We start from the raw sequence: 18,057 nt of genomic DNA, 5'->3' as shown, positions 1-18,057 counted from the left end.
TGCGGCGGACATATCGGACACTTTTGACACATTTTTGGGGCCATTCACAGCGATTAGTGCTATAAAATGCACTGATTACTGTGTAAATGTGACTGACAGGGAAGGGGTTAACACTAGGGGGGTGCTGAAGGGGTTAAATATGTTCCCTAAAGTGTGTTCTAACTGTTAGGGGCACTCACAAGGGGAGGAGACCGATGTGTGTTCCTCTGTATTGGGAACACACATCAGTCTCCTCACCGCTGACAGGACATGGATCTGTGTGTTTACACACACAGATCCATGGTCCTGCCGTCATTGCGGGTAATCGCGGGTGCCCGGCGGACATCGCGGTCGCCAGGCACGCGCACCGGGGTCCCGAGGAATGAGGCGGGCGAGCCCCCTAGCGGCCGGAAAAGCCAGGACGTCATATGACGTCCAATCTGAAGGACGAGAGGTCCCCACCGACGTCATTTTACTATGGCTCGGTGGGGAAGAGGTTAAGTAAAACCTTTTTTATTAACATGCATTCATTTAGACCCAGTGGTCTCATCACTGGGTCAATGTGCTGCTCTATGCTATGCTAGATGATGCTGGACGTCTTCCAGCCAGGACATAAGGTGGGCTCCATTTGTAGCTTCTAAGAAACGTTGTAAAAAGCTCACAGTGTGCAGTGAAAGCCGAGTAAGCTATTTCAGTACAGCAGAAAACTGCAGATTCTGTGGGTGGATCTGTTGTCTGGAGCTCTGTGGGTGGAGTCGTGATGTCAGTAGACTCCCAGCCCTCCTCTACACTCCCCTTACACTAAATTCTGCTATGATCCCTAACATCCAGTCAAAATCCAGTAATCACATGACTTCAGAAAAGCAGTGGGGGTGGGAATTAAAAAATAATGCCTGTCTCCAGGCTACTGCATGAGACATGTAAATAACCTGTCACTCACAGCAAGGGGGCGGAACGGACTAAGGTTTTTCTCTGCAAGTCAGTTTTATTTCACTGAACAATAAAAGAGGATTGCTCAGAGCTCGATTAACTCTGTGTGGCAAGACTGGGCACAGATGATAGGAAATCTTATACTGTACATTGTGACAGCAAAGAATTTTTTATTTTTTTTCGGGTTTCCATCCACTTTAATGCCGCGTACACACCATCACTTTATGTGATGAAAAAAAACGACGTTTTGAAAAACGTCAATTAAAATGACCGTGTGTGGGGGAAAACGTTGTTTTATGTCTTGTGAAAAACGACAAAAAAAATTCATGCTTCAATTGTTTGTGTCGTTTTTCAAAACGTCGTTTTTTGTGTCACAAAAAATCACCGTGTGTAGGCTAAAACGACGTTTAAAATGAAATTTTTAAACCCGCGCATGCTCAGAAGCAAGTTATGAAGCAAGCTTCAATGGAAAAGAGTGGTGAACGTAACCGCGCTTTGCTAGAGCATTTTGAAAAAACGATGCTGTGTAGGCAACGTCGTTTTTGAAAATTGAAGTTTCAAAAATGTTGTTTTTTTACTTCACAAAAAATTTCGTTTTTTTTCATCACATAAAGTGATGGTGTGTACGCGGCATTAGGTTGAATTCTTACTTTTGAAAAGCACTTGCCTTTAACAGTATCTCTTTAAAAAAAAAAAGGATTTTGTAGAATTGTAGGTAAGTACATACCTGTAATATCTGGACTGCAGGTAGGTGGAACACACAGCTTTTGACACATGACTTGCTGAACCAAAGTCTATGACCTTCACCCTGTATGGCTGCCTGGAAGGGTCGACCAACATGATGTTCTCCGGTTTCAGGTCCGCGTGGATCAGTCCCAAACTCTTGAGCTTCATGAGCGCAGTGGCTACCTGCTGTAGCACAGGCCTGATGTACTTGAGAGGCAGCGGACTGAACTTGTTCTGCTTCAGATAGTCATACAGGTTCTGTTCCAACATCTCAAACACAAGGCAGGTGTGATTCTTGTGCTGGAAACACTCGTAGGCCCTCACGAAGTTGAAGTCATCTGCACTCTCCGTGCTGAGCCGCGCCAAGATGCTGACCTCGATCTGCCCTTGCCTGGCATAGGAGGGGTGGTTCTTTAAGATCTTGATTGCCACAATTTCATTGGTGCCCCTTTTCCAGCACTTGACCACCTGCCCAAAGGTACCTCTGCCCAGGAACTCCAGCACCTCATAGGTGTTGGTCATGGAGCAGAGGACCTCATGCTGCACCAGCTGGTAGTCCCCTTCACTATTGGAGCCACTGTTCTTGGAGGTGGCTGTAGAGGTTGTGGCAGCCGTGGCCCCGCTGACATTGTTTTGGGTCATGGGAGGGTGTTCGTCTACAATCTGGACGCTGCCGTTATCTAGCTCCTCACACTTCCTCTTCAGCCCGCACTTCTGGTATGTGTCCAGAAGGCTGACAGTGCTGCGCCTCATCAGGTTGGTTTGAGGGCCGCCGAGCGACTGAGCGCTGGCTGCTGCTGAGGACCCGCTGCTGGACGAGGTCACCAGGATGTGACCTGCACTGGTGGGGAAGATGACAGTCTGCTCGTAAGGTACCTTAAGCAGGGAAGCGTGGGCAAGCAAGGGTTGGCCAGTCGTGGAGTTGATCTTGCCTGGGTTGTAGACCTTGCTGTGGCAGCCGTAACCAGTCATATCCCAGGTGAAGCTTGATTCCAACTTTGGCTTGTTCAAGCTACAATAGGAGCTCAACGGGAGGCAATGGGAGGATAAGATTTGCAGTGATGAGGCCATACCTGCCAAGACAAGAACATATATTACGTTGATGCCACATTTTTCCAAGGTCCTATTTATAGGCGGAAACTAACATATAAATATATAACCCAACCATTACAATCCTATATAATCTTTGAAGGAAATCTATAGTCACAGCATACATTATCATATTATACCATCATCAATACTGTGCAATACAAACAATAGTTATATTTGATAATCCAGTATAAGCTTACTTAAAAAATCACCTTTTACATTGTGAGTTCTGCCTGTCTGCTGACCACCTCATTCTACAACTTCCTGGATTCCCAGCATGCTTTGCAACTTCTCTTCTACAATTTACATTCAGTTTCTATATATCCCATGGTACTTTGCTGCCTACAAGCAGCAATTTCTGTACTGACTCCGCCTGCTGAAACTCCTCCTCTTAGTACCTCTGTAAGGCCTCATGTACACAGGATGTGCCAGAAAAAAGCAGCGCTAACAATGCCATGTTTTTGAATAGCGTTTACACATGTTTAGCCGTGCTAGTGTGTAAACTCCCTTTGGTGCAGTGCAAACTAGCGCATTATGACTTAAATTGCCCAGGGCCCTTTTTTTTGTAACTGTGGTTTACTACTACTTTAAAGTGGTTGTAAACCTCCCACATGAAATATTAACAAAGCATATCCCTTTATAGTGTGTACTTGTCTCAGTCCAGAGCACTTATGCCTCGTATACATGATCGGTTTTCCCGGCTGACTTTTTACCGTCGGGAAAACCGAGGGAAAAGCCGAGAACCTGCTCGGCAACTTTGCCCCCCCTACACACGGCCGGTTTTCCTGGCAGGTCCTTATTTAGACACTTCCTGTTACAGGGTGACAGCAGTCTGTCCCTGTCTTTTGGTTGTCACCATGTCACATAGACATCTAATGGAGACTACAAGTGACTATTTCAACACACATTAGTCTGGCATTAACCGCTGTTGTCGCCATCAAGTAAACTGCCCTGCGAAATTTCAAGCAGCCATCACTGAAATGCTTGTAGACAGGAAGTGGCAGAAAAGAGTCTGAAGAGGTCAAGACTACTACTTTAGTAAAATCAAATATGGCAACTGTTTCTGATACACAGAGGGCACTAAAATTCATTCAGTTAGGGCTTACATCTACTTTATTGCTTTAGCTGGTTTATTTATTCAAAGAAAACTTCTATGAACATCCTTTTTCCTCGCTGATTTTGGGACATCTCAATTAGCCCTCAGTCTGTAAATATCTGAGTGGATGGCAGAGCCATTCTAAAAAGGTATTTGTGTTGTGCCATGTTTACTGCCAGGAACGGTGCCCTTCCCCAGGGCCGCTTTGTGCGGGAACAATGGGGCACGTCTCGGGTGTATGAATTCACAGTCACATAGCCGGCTCTATGAGAGACATTTATATCAGAGCACCAAGCACATGACAAAGGCTTTCTCCGTCTGGGGCTCATTGTCCTCCCAACGGCAGAGAAAACGTAACCCTTTCTGGGGTACAAACACAGCACCGACGGGCGGACACCATCGCCAGACCGACAGCCAATAACTGACCTTAAGCTGCACCAAATATATAAGTGATTCGGGGCAGATCTATAATTTCATATAAAAAAAAAAGGCGTGTTGTCGCGGTATGGGCCCACAACGCGGCGTGCCGTCTTTCCTAACAGCCCTTTGTTTGGATAAAATCCTTTCTGTCTCCAGCTTGTACGTGTTTGGCTCTGGCCATTATAATTCTCTATGTCTTATATATTATTATGAGTTCAAACACAACATAGCTTGTGCTGTTTAATATAGCAAGCTGCTTTTATGACTGGAACCTGGAAGGCCTCTGGGGTGCTTGTGAGGGAAAAGAGAAAAACAAAAGTTTCCAGCCTTTGAAAATATGTTATTGACGTATCTGTGTATAATCAAAGCATTTAGATTGTGGTGATATTCTGTATAATCAGTTTATTCCAGGCAGCACAGAACATGTAAAGTGCAGCTACATTGGGGAGAATGAATCCACACTGGAGAAGATGGAATTTGGGCAAGCTGTGCGTGGCAACCAATCAGCTTCTATCTTCCATTAAAAATGAAAGCTAGACGCTGATTGGTTGCCCTGAACAGCTGCTCCAGATTCTGGTTTCCCCAGTTTTCATTAATTCCCCTCTAATCTAGCCAAACATTTAGAGCTGGTTCACACAGGGGCGACTTGGGATCCGACTTCAAGTCGCCCCAAGTCGCCGACATGAGAAAACCAATGTAAGTGAATGGGAGCCGTCTTAATGTACACTACTGAAGTCGCTCCGACTTCAGAAATGGTTCCTGTACTACTTCAATCCGACTTCTAGGCGACTTGTAGGTAACTTGTACCCATTGATTTCAATGGAAGTTACCTCCAAAGTCGAATCACTGTCTTAACTGAAGCGACTTTACAGGAAGAGAAAATAGTTTTCTCAGGCAAACACCTCCCTCCCACAGAGCTGATTATTCTTTGAGGCTGGATTCACACTTGTGTGGCAGGGCGCCCCCCTGCCCCAAAGCACATACCCCCCCATGTTAAGGGCATGCGGCCTAGTACGGTTCAGGAGGGGGGGCACTCGCTCGCCCCCACCCCCTTTCCTGACAGGCCGGGCTGCATGCGCGGATAAGGGTCTGGTATGGATTTTGGGGGATGTTTTTTTCGGCATAGGGGCCTAAGGGCCTGGTATGCTCTTAGAGGGGGAACCCATGCCGGTTTTTTATTTAAAAATTGTCGTGGAGTTCCCCCCTCATGATAAGCCACTGGCAAAGTCCCTTGTCCTGGAGGCGACTTTAAGTCGCGTTGTAAGTCGCCCCAAGTCGCTCTGTGGTTCACACTCAAGTCGTGTCCAAGTCGCCTCACAAAGTCACGCACAAAGTTGTGTTGCTCCTGTGTGAACCCGGCTCAGAGACTTAGAGAAGTTTGCTGATACTTTAGTTACTTCTTTTTATCTATCTGTAAAGGGGTGACAGGTCCACTTTAGAGGGTGCACAGCTGCTTATCACAAACACACATTTCTATTTGTCCTCTTGGTCCCGATTGATTTGCCCAGACTCTCAGCTTTGAGTCCATTAGCTACTAGGACAATTGCTAAGCCCTGATGAAAGGGATTTCTTGGCCCTAAAACGTGTTAGAAGTCATGTCTTGTCTTTTGACCATTTGTGAAATCAATACTTTACATTTGTGGATTCTCAATCAGAGGTCAGCCGATATATCGGCCGATATTTGGCCTTTTTTAAGAAAACGGAATTGGCCGATTATTATGCAATATAGGCCGATTAAGTTTCTAGACGAAGAATAGGTCAGCACGCACCAATCCAGCAGCCGCACTCTGGCTGGCCCTGACGGGACAACTCCCCCTCAGCTCTCCATCAGCTGGCGCCCGCCTCCCTGCCAAGCTAATGTCTTCATTGCTGGTGCCATTTTGTTTACGTCTGCCCATATACACAGTGGAGTTGGTCTTCAACAAAATGGCATCCAAAACTACAACTATGGGACAAATTTTATTTGTGAATGAGATAAACTACACTGAACGGGCGGGTGATATGAAGAGGGGGAGTGGGAGAGCCGGGAGGAGAAGAGTAGAGGATCAAAGATCAAAGCCAAGGTCAGCCTGAGCCTGTCCTGCACCCAAGCAATGGAGGAGGTGAGGTCAGTTTGACAGCTCCAGCCAGGCCACACATGGTCTATGGGGGGTCACTGTGGTCACTAGAGTCCCCCCTCCACATCAAAGTCTGAAGGATTGTCCCCGTGCAAGGGGAGAACTCTGCAGCCCCTGATGTAAAGAGGAACTCAGATGTAAGTTGTGGGGTTCCCAAACCCCAAACCACTCCCTTCCTGCATTTTCCCACCCTGCCCCTCCACCCTAAATAAAACCCCCCTCCCTGCCACACTACCCCAAAACTACCCCCCCCCCGCCTCTCCACCCTAAACAATAACCTCCTCCCCACCTCTCCACCCAAAATGTATGAGATGAAGGAAAAAAAATAAAAATTGGTCAAAATATCGGCCGCAAAAATCGGCAACATAAATTACCCATAGGCCTCCCCAATTTATATATACTCAGTATATATCCATCACTTTCTATATATACAGTGTATATCCATCCATCTCTCTCTCTCTCTCTATATATATATATATATATATCCAAATCATTTGGTGGAGGAGGAATTATGGTGTGGGGTTTTGTTTTCAGGAGTTGGGCTTTTCTCCCAAGTTCCAGTGACGAGAACTCTTAAAGGAATCAGTATACCAAGACATTTTGAACAATTTCATGCTCCCAACTTTGTAGGAACAGTTTGGGGATGGCCCTTTTTGGTTTCAACATGACTACGCACCAGTTTCACAAAACAAGGTCCATAAAGACATGGATGAGCGAGTTTGGGGTGGAGGAACTTGACTGGCCTGCACAATCCTGACCTAAACCCGATAGAACACCTTTGGGATGAATTAGAGCGTAGACTGCAAGCCAGGCCTACTCATCCAACATCAGTGTCTGACCTCACAAATGCGCTTCTGGAAGAATGATCAAACATTCCCAGACACCAGTGGCGGCTGGTGCTCAAAATTTTTGGGGGGGCGCAAAGGAAAAAAAAAATTGCAGTCTCACTGTGCCCAAACGCAGCCACTGTTACATGCCATCAAATGCAGCCACTGTGCCATCAATTCGCACCACTGTGCCATGCCATTAAACGCAGTCACTGTGCCATGCCATCAAATGCAGTCACTGTGCCATCAATTCGCACCACTGTGCCATGCCATTAAACGCAGTCACTGTGCCATGCCATCAAATGCAGTCACTGTGCCATCAATTCGCACCACTGTGCCATCAATTCGCACCACTGTGCCATGCCATTAAACGCAGTCACTGTGCCATCCATTGTCACCACTGTGCCATGCCATTAAACGCAGCCACTGTGCCATACATTGTCACCACTGTGCCATGCCATTAAACGCAGCCACTGTGCCATCCATTGTCACCACTGTGCCATCCATTGTCACCACTGTGCCATACATTGTCACCACTGTGCCATGCCATTAAACGTAGCCACTGTGCCATACATTGTCACCACTGTGCCATGCCATTAAACGCAGTCACTGTGCCATCCATTGTCACCACTGTGCCATGCCATTAAACACAGCCACTGTGCCATCCATTGTCACCACTGTGCCATACATTGTCACCACTGTGCCATGCCATTAAACGTAGCCACTGTGCCATACATTGTCACCACTGTGCCATGCCATTAAACGCAGTCACTGTGCCATCCATTGTCACCACTGTGCCATGCCATTAAACACAGCCACTGTGCCATCCATTGTCACCACTGTGCCATACATTGTCACCACTGTGCCATGCCATTAAACGCAGCCACTGTGCCATGCCATTGTCACCACTGTGCCATGCCATTAAACGCAGCCACTGTGCCATGCCATTGTCACCACTGTGCCAATTGTCCCCACTGTGCCCTGTAAATTGCGTTCTCCCCCCCCGCCCGGCACTTACCTTTACTGGAGTCAGGCATCCACGTCCCACGATGTCTTCTCCCGCCCTCGATGACTGACAGGCGTCTCAGCCAATCAGGTTACAGGTAGCCAGAACCGGCCAACGTGATTGGCTGAGACGCCTGTCATCTTATTCAAGGGGCGTACAGTCTGTGCGCTCCGAGAATAAGCTTCCGGGACCCTAGGGCTGTATTGGGAAAGCCTATCAGAGCCGTTGGCTTTGATAGACATTTCCCTACAGCCAACCAGCTGGCGTTATTCAGATGGCCGGACATTGAGCGCCGACCATCTGAATAACAGCGGCAGCGGCGAAAATAACATAGATTCGTGCAATGCATGAATCTATGTTATTTCACTCAGTGGCGGTGAGAGCCAGAGGGGGCGGCGCTCCAGCGCCCTCTATGGACGAACCGCCACTGATAGACACACTCCTAAACCTTGTGAACAGCCTTCCCAGAAGAGTTGAAGCTGTTATAGCTGCAAAGGGCGGGCCATCTCCAATATTGAACCCTACAGACTAAGACTGGGATCCCATTAAAGTTCATGTGAGTGTAAAGGCAGGTGTCCTAATACTTTTGTCAATATAGTGTGTGTGTGTGTGTGTGTATATATATATATATATATATATATATATATATCCATCTCTCTCTGTGTACTCTGTAGTCATAGACAATCCGCTCCCATCAGACAGATGATTTCACGCAGAGCAATCTTCTAAGAACAGAGCGTCCGTTTAATAATAGAAACAACATGTCTTTGTGTGACATTTTCAGGAACGGGGAGTCAGTGGAGTCTAATTCCCTGAAAATACGAAGTCTGGTGATGTCATTGTGATGTCATATTGAGTCACCAGCCCTGACTCACACAGACACGAGACATTGGACAGTGAAGATCATGGAACCGATGACTCAATGAACCCAGCTGGCCGAGAACTCTTCATGAGATGGGAGGAGAGCTGGAGAGGAAATTTTCAACCTTTCGTTATCATTACGCAACATTTTCTAGATAGCATTGTGTCCTTCATCAGAGAAAAATAACCTCCTCTCTATGCAGCATTTTCTCTTTGGGTCTGAGAACTTGTGTGTCATGTATCCAAAAACTGATCTGTAAATAGGGGATATGGACTTCTCATGTGTTTAGAAAAAAGATGTAAGGTCCAGTTCTGGTTAGGGCCCCTTCCGGTCAGATTGTCAGGTTAAATTTCCCCTCACTTCCTGTCCTGGTGACAATCTGTGAAACCGTGACGTCCCGGGTGTCACCAGAACAGGAAGTGAGATATCTCATCAAAGGCAGAGACAGCAACTATGCCCTTTTTAATCCTTTCCCTCTCCATTTAAAATTTCATTAAAAAGTTCTACCTGGAGCTGTGATTTAAAACCTTCAGGTAAAATGATATCAAATAATCAAAAATGGATAAGGCTAATATATTTGTTTAAAAACTCCAGGGATATATATATATATATATATATATATATATATATATATATATATATAAAAACAATATTTAGTTCACTTGGCAAATGTTCCTTTTTTTTTTTTTTCTTCTTGGCATGTTCCTGCTACAGGTATGAATGCAGCTTAAAGGTCCAACATTTTTCAGCTCAACGACCTGAAATCTGTCTTTATACTGAGTTGCCACCATAGGTGTGGGCACCCTAAAGCTCAAGCACACATGTGTGCCTACTTATATATGGCGCCGGCAGGGAGATCAATCTCCCTGCCGACACAGTGAAAGAGAAGTGCATAAGCGCCTCTCTTAGTGCAGAGCCGGTAGGTTGGAGATCTTTCCCATCTTCCTGCTGGCACACAGAGCGATAATGCTAATGTGCAGTGGCAGCTGGTGCTCCAAATTTTTGGGGGGGAGCAAACAAATGAAAAAAAAACCACATCAATTGCAGCCTCACTGTGCCCGTCAATTGTTGCCACTGTGTCATCAAACGCAGCCACTGTGCCATCAAATGTCGCCATTGTGCCATCAAACGCAGCCACTGTGCCATCACACGCAGCCACTGTGCCATCAATTGTCGCCACTGTGCCATCAAACGTGGCCATTGTGCCATTAATTGTCGCCACTGTGCTATCAAACGCAGCTACTGTGCCATCAAACGCAGCTACTGTGCCATCAAACGCAACTACTGTGCCATCAAACGCAGCCACTGTGCCATCAAACGCAGCCACTGTGCCATCAATTGTCACCACTGCGCCATCAAACGCAGCAACTGTGCCATTAATTGTCGCCACTGTACCATCAAACGCAGCTACTGTGCCATCAATTGTCGCCACTGTGCCATAAATTTTCACCACTATGCCAATCAATTGCCACCAGTTTGCCCCGTAAAATACCGCCAGTTTGCCCCATAAAATCCCGCCAGTTTTCCCCATAAAATGCTGCCAGATTGCCCCATAAAATGCTGCCAGATTGCCCCCCCGCCCGGCAGTTACCTTTCTCAGGTCAGTCATCCACCTCCACAATGCCTCGATGTCTTCTCCCGCCCTCGTTGTCGCTTCAGCCAATCAGGTGACCGGTAACCAGACCCGGTGAACCTGATTGGCTGAGACGCGTGTCAGTGTTAACCAGGGAACGCACACCCTGTGCGCCCTCTGGTTAACCACTTGGAAGCCGATTAGAGCCCACAGGCTGTAATCGGGAAGCCTATCAGAGCCGCTGGCTCTGATAGACACTTCCAAAACACACCCACTGCTGTTATTCAGATGGCCGGCGCTCAACAGGGGGCCGGACACCTGAATAGTGGGCGGCAGCGGCGACAATACATAGATTCATCCAATGTATGAATCTATGTATTGTTGAGTGACGTGCAGGAGAGAGGGGGCGGCACTCCTCCGCCCACTATGGACGCACCGCCACTGCTATAGTGCATAGGATGATTAGGGTGTGCCCAGGCACACCCAGCACACCCTGTGCACACGCCTATGGTTGCTACAGACCTGCTGAAAATCAAAATCAGGCATTACTTTCCAAAGGGCATTGACTTCTGGCAGGTAAAATGATTCTGTATCTGGGTTTCATTTGCGTGGTTTACCTTTTCAGCTGGACTTTATTTATTTTCAGTTAATTGTTCGTTTATTATTTATTTTTTGCTTTTTGCCTTTCTCATCAATTCTTCCATCTTAAAAACTTTGTGTCAGCGTTGACAAGCATTCCAATCTGTGAAATGTGCTTATGAGCTCACCAGTTTGGATGTATCTAAATTTCTGGCCCTGCGATGGGAGGAAATACGCAAAGTTAATGAAAGCAGGCACATGGCACGTCGTAGATTCGCCCGCAGGGAAATGCGCCATCCTCTGTTTTCCGGGGGGGGGGGGGGGGATCGGCCTGTTCCATAAATTGATTTTTATATTTTTCTTCCAAAAACTTGGGAGGCAGAAGAGGCCTAATTGGCCTCTGTTCTCATGAATAACGCAATACATTAGACTGAATTGTATTCTATAAACTCATTTCATCCCTGCAGTGCAATAAAGAGTCTCATTCCAACTCGTAACAAAGTGCAAGAAAAAAACGTCAGCCATTGACACAAACCCCTATGTGCAGTTCTATTCACAGCAGATCTGATAGTCTCGTGTTTCAGGTACAGGGAATGGATGGGGTTTGGGGTTTATCAAGAGCAGACAGGGCTCACAGCTATGCTCACTGAACATGATCCATTCAAGTGAATGGGGAGGAGCCACAAACACCGTGCAATTGTGGGCATTGCATGCAACTGAGATGCATTGGTGCAGCAATGGTGAAAAGGTGTTACATTCCTTCCTTACTGCCTGTCAAACGACTCTCTTTGACCCCTTTTACACTGGAGCATTTTAGCATTAAAAATAGCGCTCTTAAAACGATCATAAAACGATCATAAAACGCTCTCCATGCATCTCAATGGACCCTTTCACACAGGCGTTGCGCTGGCGGGGCGTTGAGAAAAGTCCTGTAAGCAGCATCTTTGGAGCAGCTTTTAGGCTCTGAAAAAAACGCTCCAAAAATGCCCCTCTTCATTGAAATGAATTGAAAGCGCTGTAAAAACGCCTGAATAGCGCCTATAATCCACTCTTGAGTTGTAGAAAAGTCACATGATCTCACAAAAATTTAAACATGCAAGCAAAAAAAAAAAAGAGCAACTACAACAGCAGGACTGAAATTGCCCATGCTTCAATAACGCTGGTAAAACACCCGCAGAGTTGCGTTAATTTTTACCACTAGTGCCCTCAAAACGCGGTAATATCACTAAAGGCGTTATAGGGCGTTTTTGCAGTGCCTCGGTGTGAAAGGGCTCTTAGGCTCTGTTTCCACTATTGCGACCCGAAAGTCGGGTGATTTTGACGACATTTTTTGCAGCGATTTTAATGCGACTGGAAACGACGCCTGTGTATTCTTGAGGTCTATGGACCTCAAGTAATGTCAAAGTGGGACCAAGATAGTGAAGGGATTACTTTGAGGTCGCTGTAACTTGAAGTCACACATATGAACGGTACCCATTGGAAATCATAGGGAACGACTTGTCATGATACTTTTCAGTCCCAAGTCGCATGATAAGTCGCACTAGTGGAAACCAAGCCTAAGTAAAGCTGGCCATACACCATACAGTTTTCTCATTCAATTTAGATTTACCTTCAACTGTGTAGTACAAAGACCTGCCTGATTGGATACACATTGATATAGCCAGATTCACGTAGATGTGCCTAACTTTAGGCGGGCGTAGCACATCTTATATACGCTACGCCGCCGTAAGTTAGAGAGGCAAGTACAGTATTCACAAAGAACTTGCGTCCTAAGTTACGGTGGCATAGTGTAAATGGGCCGACGTAAGCACGCGTAATTCAAAGTAGGCTGTAGTGGGCGTGTTGTATGGTAATGAATTGTGACCTCACGTAAATGACGCGCCTAACGAACGGCGCATGCTCCGTCCGTGAACGTATCCCAGTGCGCATGCTCAAAATCACGTCGCAAATAGTCAACGCTTTCGACGTGAACGTAACCTACGCCCAGCCCCATTCTGAATCGGCTTATGCAAACTACGTGAAATTCGACGGCTGTCCCGACGTCCATACTTAACATTGGCTGCGCCATCTTTTTGGTGGTTTATCTTTACACCTGAAAACGCCTTACGTAAACGGCGTATCTTACTGTGACGGGCGTGCGTACGTTCGTGAATAGGCGTATCTTGCTCATTTGCATATTCTCGGCGTAAATCGCCATACATGCCCCTAGCGGCCAGCGTAAATATGCAGCTAAGATACGACGGCGTAGGAGACTTACGCCAGTCGTATCTTAGCAACAGAGAAGCGTATCTCAATTTGAGAATACGCCTAAAGATACGACGGCGCGGATTCGGACTTACGGCGGCGTATCTACTGATACGCCGTCGTAAGTCTTTGTGAATCTGCCTAAAAGTGTTTAGGTTTGACCTCATATTATATGTTTTTTTATATGGAAATCTATAGACGAAAATTGTATAATGTATGGACAGTCTAAAGCAATCCGATTGCAGATCACTTTTCAGAGGCCCGGTGGTTCAGACGCTAAGTCTAAATTTAACCTTATGAAGACCTCATTTCAGGCTCAGAAAATATTGTCTCGGTAACTGGAGCAATGTAGCCCCGTAGCACAGTGCACATTTTTCTAGCATGAGAACCTTTTGCATGACATGAAATACGAGAAAATACTTTGCGCGTCGTGAATTACAAACCGCTTACAAAACTGAATGCAAAATACCAGTAATTCAATATACTAATTACCGTGGCTGCACCAGCAATAGGAGAGTCAGTTTATCCATTGTCAGCACAACGTACAATGAACACGCCAAACCATACCTAAGACATCAAGAAATAAGTCTCATCATTTGGACGTGGATGACAGAATGCCCAAATTTACCCCGAGGCCTTCTTCTGACCTGCCAGTCCCGGTATTGCAATGCAATTTCTAGGACTGCTTCGGGGTCCTGTGTGCACAGGCTTCCTTCGCTCCACAATTGTTTTTCTTTTCATACAAGTCAGTGAGAATGCGAGAACAACTTAATAACCCCACGAAACAGTCTTTATTTATTTTTAGCCTCACTTAGACATATGCTCAGTGCAAAGCAAAGGCGGTGAGCTGCAAGATAGGATCACACTATTGTTCTTAGTTACACTGTAACCCTTTCACTGCCAGAGATGTTTTTACCTTTTTTTTCTCCCCATATGTCTAAAATGCACATTTTAGGCCTCAAGATTGGCTAAAACCTCCCATATTTTTTCTGAAAGCAGAGACCCTGGAGAATAAAATAGTAGTAGTGTCAATTTTTAATTTTACGTAACAAGATATTAGCATAACACTTTATCAAATGTAAAAAATCCAGTAAACTAGTTAAGTAAGTTACCCATTTTATTGGTACAATCTAAAGCCCTGTACACACGATCAGTCCATCCGATGAGAACGGCCTGAAGGACCGTTGTCATCGGTTAACCGATGAAGCTGACTGATGGTCCGTCGTGCCTACACACCATCAGTTAAAAAAACGATCGGGTCAGAACGCGGTGACGTAAAACACGACGACGTGCTGAAAAAAACGAAGTTCAATGCTTCCAAGCATGCGTCGACTTGATTCTGACCATGCGCGGGTTTTTAACCGATGCTTTTGCATACTAACCATCGGTTTTGACCTATGGGTTAGGCGTCCATCGGTTCAATTTTAAAGCAAGTTCTACATTTTTTGACCGAAGGTTAACTGACCGATGGAGCACACACACGATCGGTTTGGACCGATGAAAAGGTCCTTTATTCCTTTTTTTTATCGGTTTTGACCGACGGTGTGTACGCGGCCTTAGAGATGAGATAGTGCTGTGTAAATAGATGCCCAACATGTCAAACCTTAAAATTGGTTGTGCCCGTAAAAAGGTGACAGACTTATACAGGTACACAATATTGTACATAGGTGATGTTTTAAAAACCCCTTCATCTCATTGGTTTAGAGCAGGGATATGCAATTAGCGGACCTCCAGCTGTTGCAGAACTACAAGACCCATGAGGCATAGCAAGACTGACAGCCACAAGCATGACACCCAGAGGCAGAGGCATGATGGGACTTGTAGTTTTGCAACAGCTGGAGGTCTGCTAATTGCATATCCCTGGTTTAGAGTTAAAGTGGTTGTAAAGGCTGAACGTTTTTACCTTCATGCATTCCCTGCTCATTGTGCTGCTTTCCCTGCATCCTCCCTAGACACATACCTGAGCCCGATCTCGATCCAGCGATGTGCACGAGGGCAGCTGCTGTCCCGACTCTCAGCCTCCTTATTGGCTGTGACACAGCAACGGGAGCTATTGACTTCCGCTGCTGTCAATCACAGCCAGTAAGGAAAGACTGGTGGGCGGGGCTGAGTCCCTTTCTGTGTTTCTTATGGATACATGGAGCAGGGCTTGGAAGCGAGCATGCATAAGCGCTGCCATAGCAATCGACTTGCAATCGACTTGCCACGGGGGCACTCGGAAAGGGGGGGGATCGGGACTGCTTTGTGCAAAACAACTGCACAGAGCAGGTACGTATAACATGTGTGTTATTTGATAAATAAAATTGTAGCCTTTAGTACTAATTTAGGAGTAAGATGATAATTGATAATTAGTACGTGGGGATGGTGAAGGAATTTTTTGGGGGTTGTTTTAAGAGCTTGGATGCCACTTTCATTTTCTACACTTTTTTTTCACTTAACTTTATTGCTATCACATTGGGGATTGACAAGTCCCCTATGTGATAGCATTTTATGTCATAGGTTCTCTTTACTAAAACCCTGATATCTTCCCTGCCCTACATTGAAGCTAATGGAGCTTAGATTCTTCTCCAGCCACAATGCCCAGGGAATGATCGCGAAAGCCAGAAATCAAATAATACACATCACTTCTGGGTTCTTTCTAGATAGGGGAGATCAGTGACCTGACGTTCGCCAATCTTCTTTCCCTTTACATGGGGACACCCACTATGCCAGTCCTGGGCCTGCAGGTGGAATGGGAAGCCTAAGAAACATTGCAGGGGATAGTGCACATTCCGGGGGTATGTGAAAGCGTCCTGGTGGTTGAATTACATCCAGGAGTATGTGTAAACTCCCCCACACACTTAATGTGAATGGTGGAATCACCACACGGAGCTATTGTATTCTGACAGCAGGGAGAATTCCACACCGTCAGAATACACTGATCAGTCGAGCGGGGGAAATCTGGCAGGGCGCTTGTACAGAAGTCGATCCGTAGATTGACTTGTGTACACAACCTCCCTGCCCATATAAGGATCAAAATTCGTCAGGTCCCCACTGAACCAGCTGAATTTCCCTCCATTACAGGCTGGCTTTATTCTACCTTCACAGCCAGGGCTGACTTGCACAAGGTTAAAACCTTGGTGTGCTTTATGTATTTCTTCCAGATCTGTGCCGTAATCCAGTGTAAACCTTTTTCTCTGTGCAGGAGCTTCCTGTAATAAAGACCGGTCACTGCTGCTCTCCCTTTTTGTGCAGGGAGACTGGTCTTGTCTCCGCCCCCTCTTGTAGTTTTCAGCAGCTAGTCTGTAGTGGGTGGGGCCTGCCAGGTCCCTCCCACATCTCTCTTTGCAGAGACTATATACAGCACAGTGATGATGGCACTGCTACTTGTACAAGGTAATATCTGGGTTGGCAAAGCCAATTGGTGCACAGTGGCTATATATTCTTTGCAGCTATTAAAAAATATTTTTAAATAAAAGGTCATTGTGCCCAGAGTTCAGCTTTAAAGATGGCGAACCATTTTGGCTTCTCAATCTGTTTTCTTCCCCATCATTCAGTTTTGGATGCTTTCCTACCATGGGCTACTCACCTCCGATTATCCCCTACCCCAGACAAGCAACATCTGACATCTTTACATTCATAAATCAAACAAAAGAACAAAAAGTAAATCAGAAAATCTTTTCCAGGCCTGCCGCGTTTCATGCCCATCAGATACCAGCCAGCGATTCCTTTAGCAGCATTTCCTCGGCACAGCGGGCAGCCGGCATGGAAAGCAGTCAGGCACACAAGACGGTAACAAAGGTTTATTGGTCTTTTTTTGTTAAGATTTAGGTCAGAGCTAAACAAAACGCAGTACATTAACCATCCCAAAATGCCCGAGACCCATGGCTTGCGTCTGGGGTAGCGTTAAGTGTGATTTCTACCCAGTCGGCGAGGGGAAAAGAAAAAGAAAAAGGAAAAAAAATCCTTCTAGAAAAATTTCACAGTCTAATTAGCTTTCCAAACAAACACAAACCCGCATAATGAGGTGGAATTTCTCGTTTCTTTTTTTTTTAACAGCAGATCTGAAATGACTGGAGGTGATATATGCGGGGGGTGAGCCGAGCTGCGAATTATGAGATTCACAAATGGTAAGGGAGTAGAGGGAAGATATTCATTACCAAAAACAAATGCTTTGATAACAAAGCAACAATTAGAAATACTGACAAGCCTGAGAAATATCGAATACATCATATCTGTGACTGACAGCGCCGCTATCACACAGGGTAACGCGACATTGAAAGGTCGGTTTTGATAATAGTCTTCTGGATGCAGGTTTTAGGGTTCATGAACACATAGCTCCCAACTGTCACTGATGTCAAGGGTCTCCATCTCCCCTAATCTTAGCATTCAGCAGACTCCAGGCTGCCTCTGCTCCTCCTCCAGACCCTGCGCTTTCTGCTTCCCTGCTTTGCAGTAGCATGTAGGGGGTGCTCTGAAAAACTAGTCCTACTGATACAACCGGCCCTTTGAGGGCAACCATAATGCTGATATGGCCCAGGATAAAAACTGAGTTTGACACCCCTGATATAGTTGTATATTATATGCACTATTTATCTTTAAAAAAGTGTTTCACAGTGCTAAACGCTGC

General features: G+C 45.9%; 1 protein-coding gene across 3 annotated transcripts in view; it reads right to left on the bottom strand.

The window, feature by feature from the left end:
* Positions 1-18,057, bottom strand: part of HIPK2 (homeodomain interacting protein kinase 2) — a 106,060-nt gene that overhangs the window by 51,676 nt on the left and 36,327 nt on the right. For all 3 annotated transcript variants that reach the window (XM_040345396.1, XM_040345398.1, XM_040345397.1), the window contains exon 2: positions 1,637-2,708. In XM_040345396.1, the coding sequence (XP_040201330.1) occupies positions 1,637-2,706 (1,070 nt within the window). In that variant the 5' untranslated portion in view covers positions 2,707-2,708. The remainder of the gene's footprint in view (positions 1-1,636; positions 2,709-18,057) is intronic.

Source organism: Rana temporaria, chromosome 3, assembly GCF_905171775.1.
Source record: "Rana temporaria chromosome 3, aRanTem1.1, whole genome shotgun sequence".
NCBI lineage: Eukaryota > Metazoa > Chordata > Amphibia > Anura > Ranidae > Rana > Rana temporaria.
The sequence above is the reverse complement of the archived record's forward strand: the minus strand, read 5'-3'. Positions and strand labels throughout refer to the sequence as shown.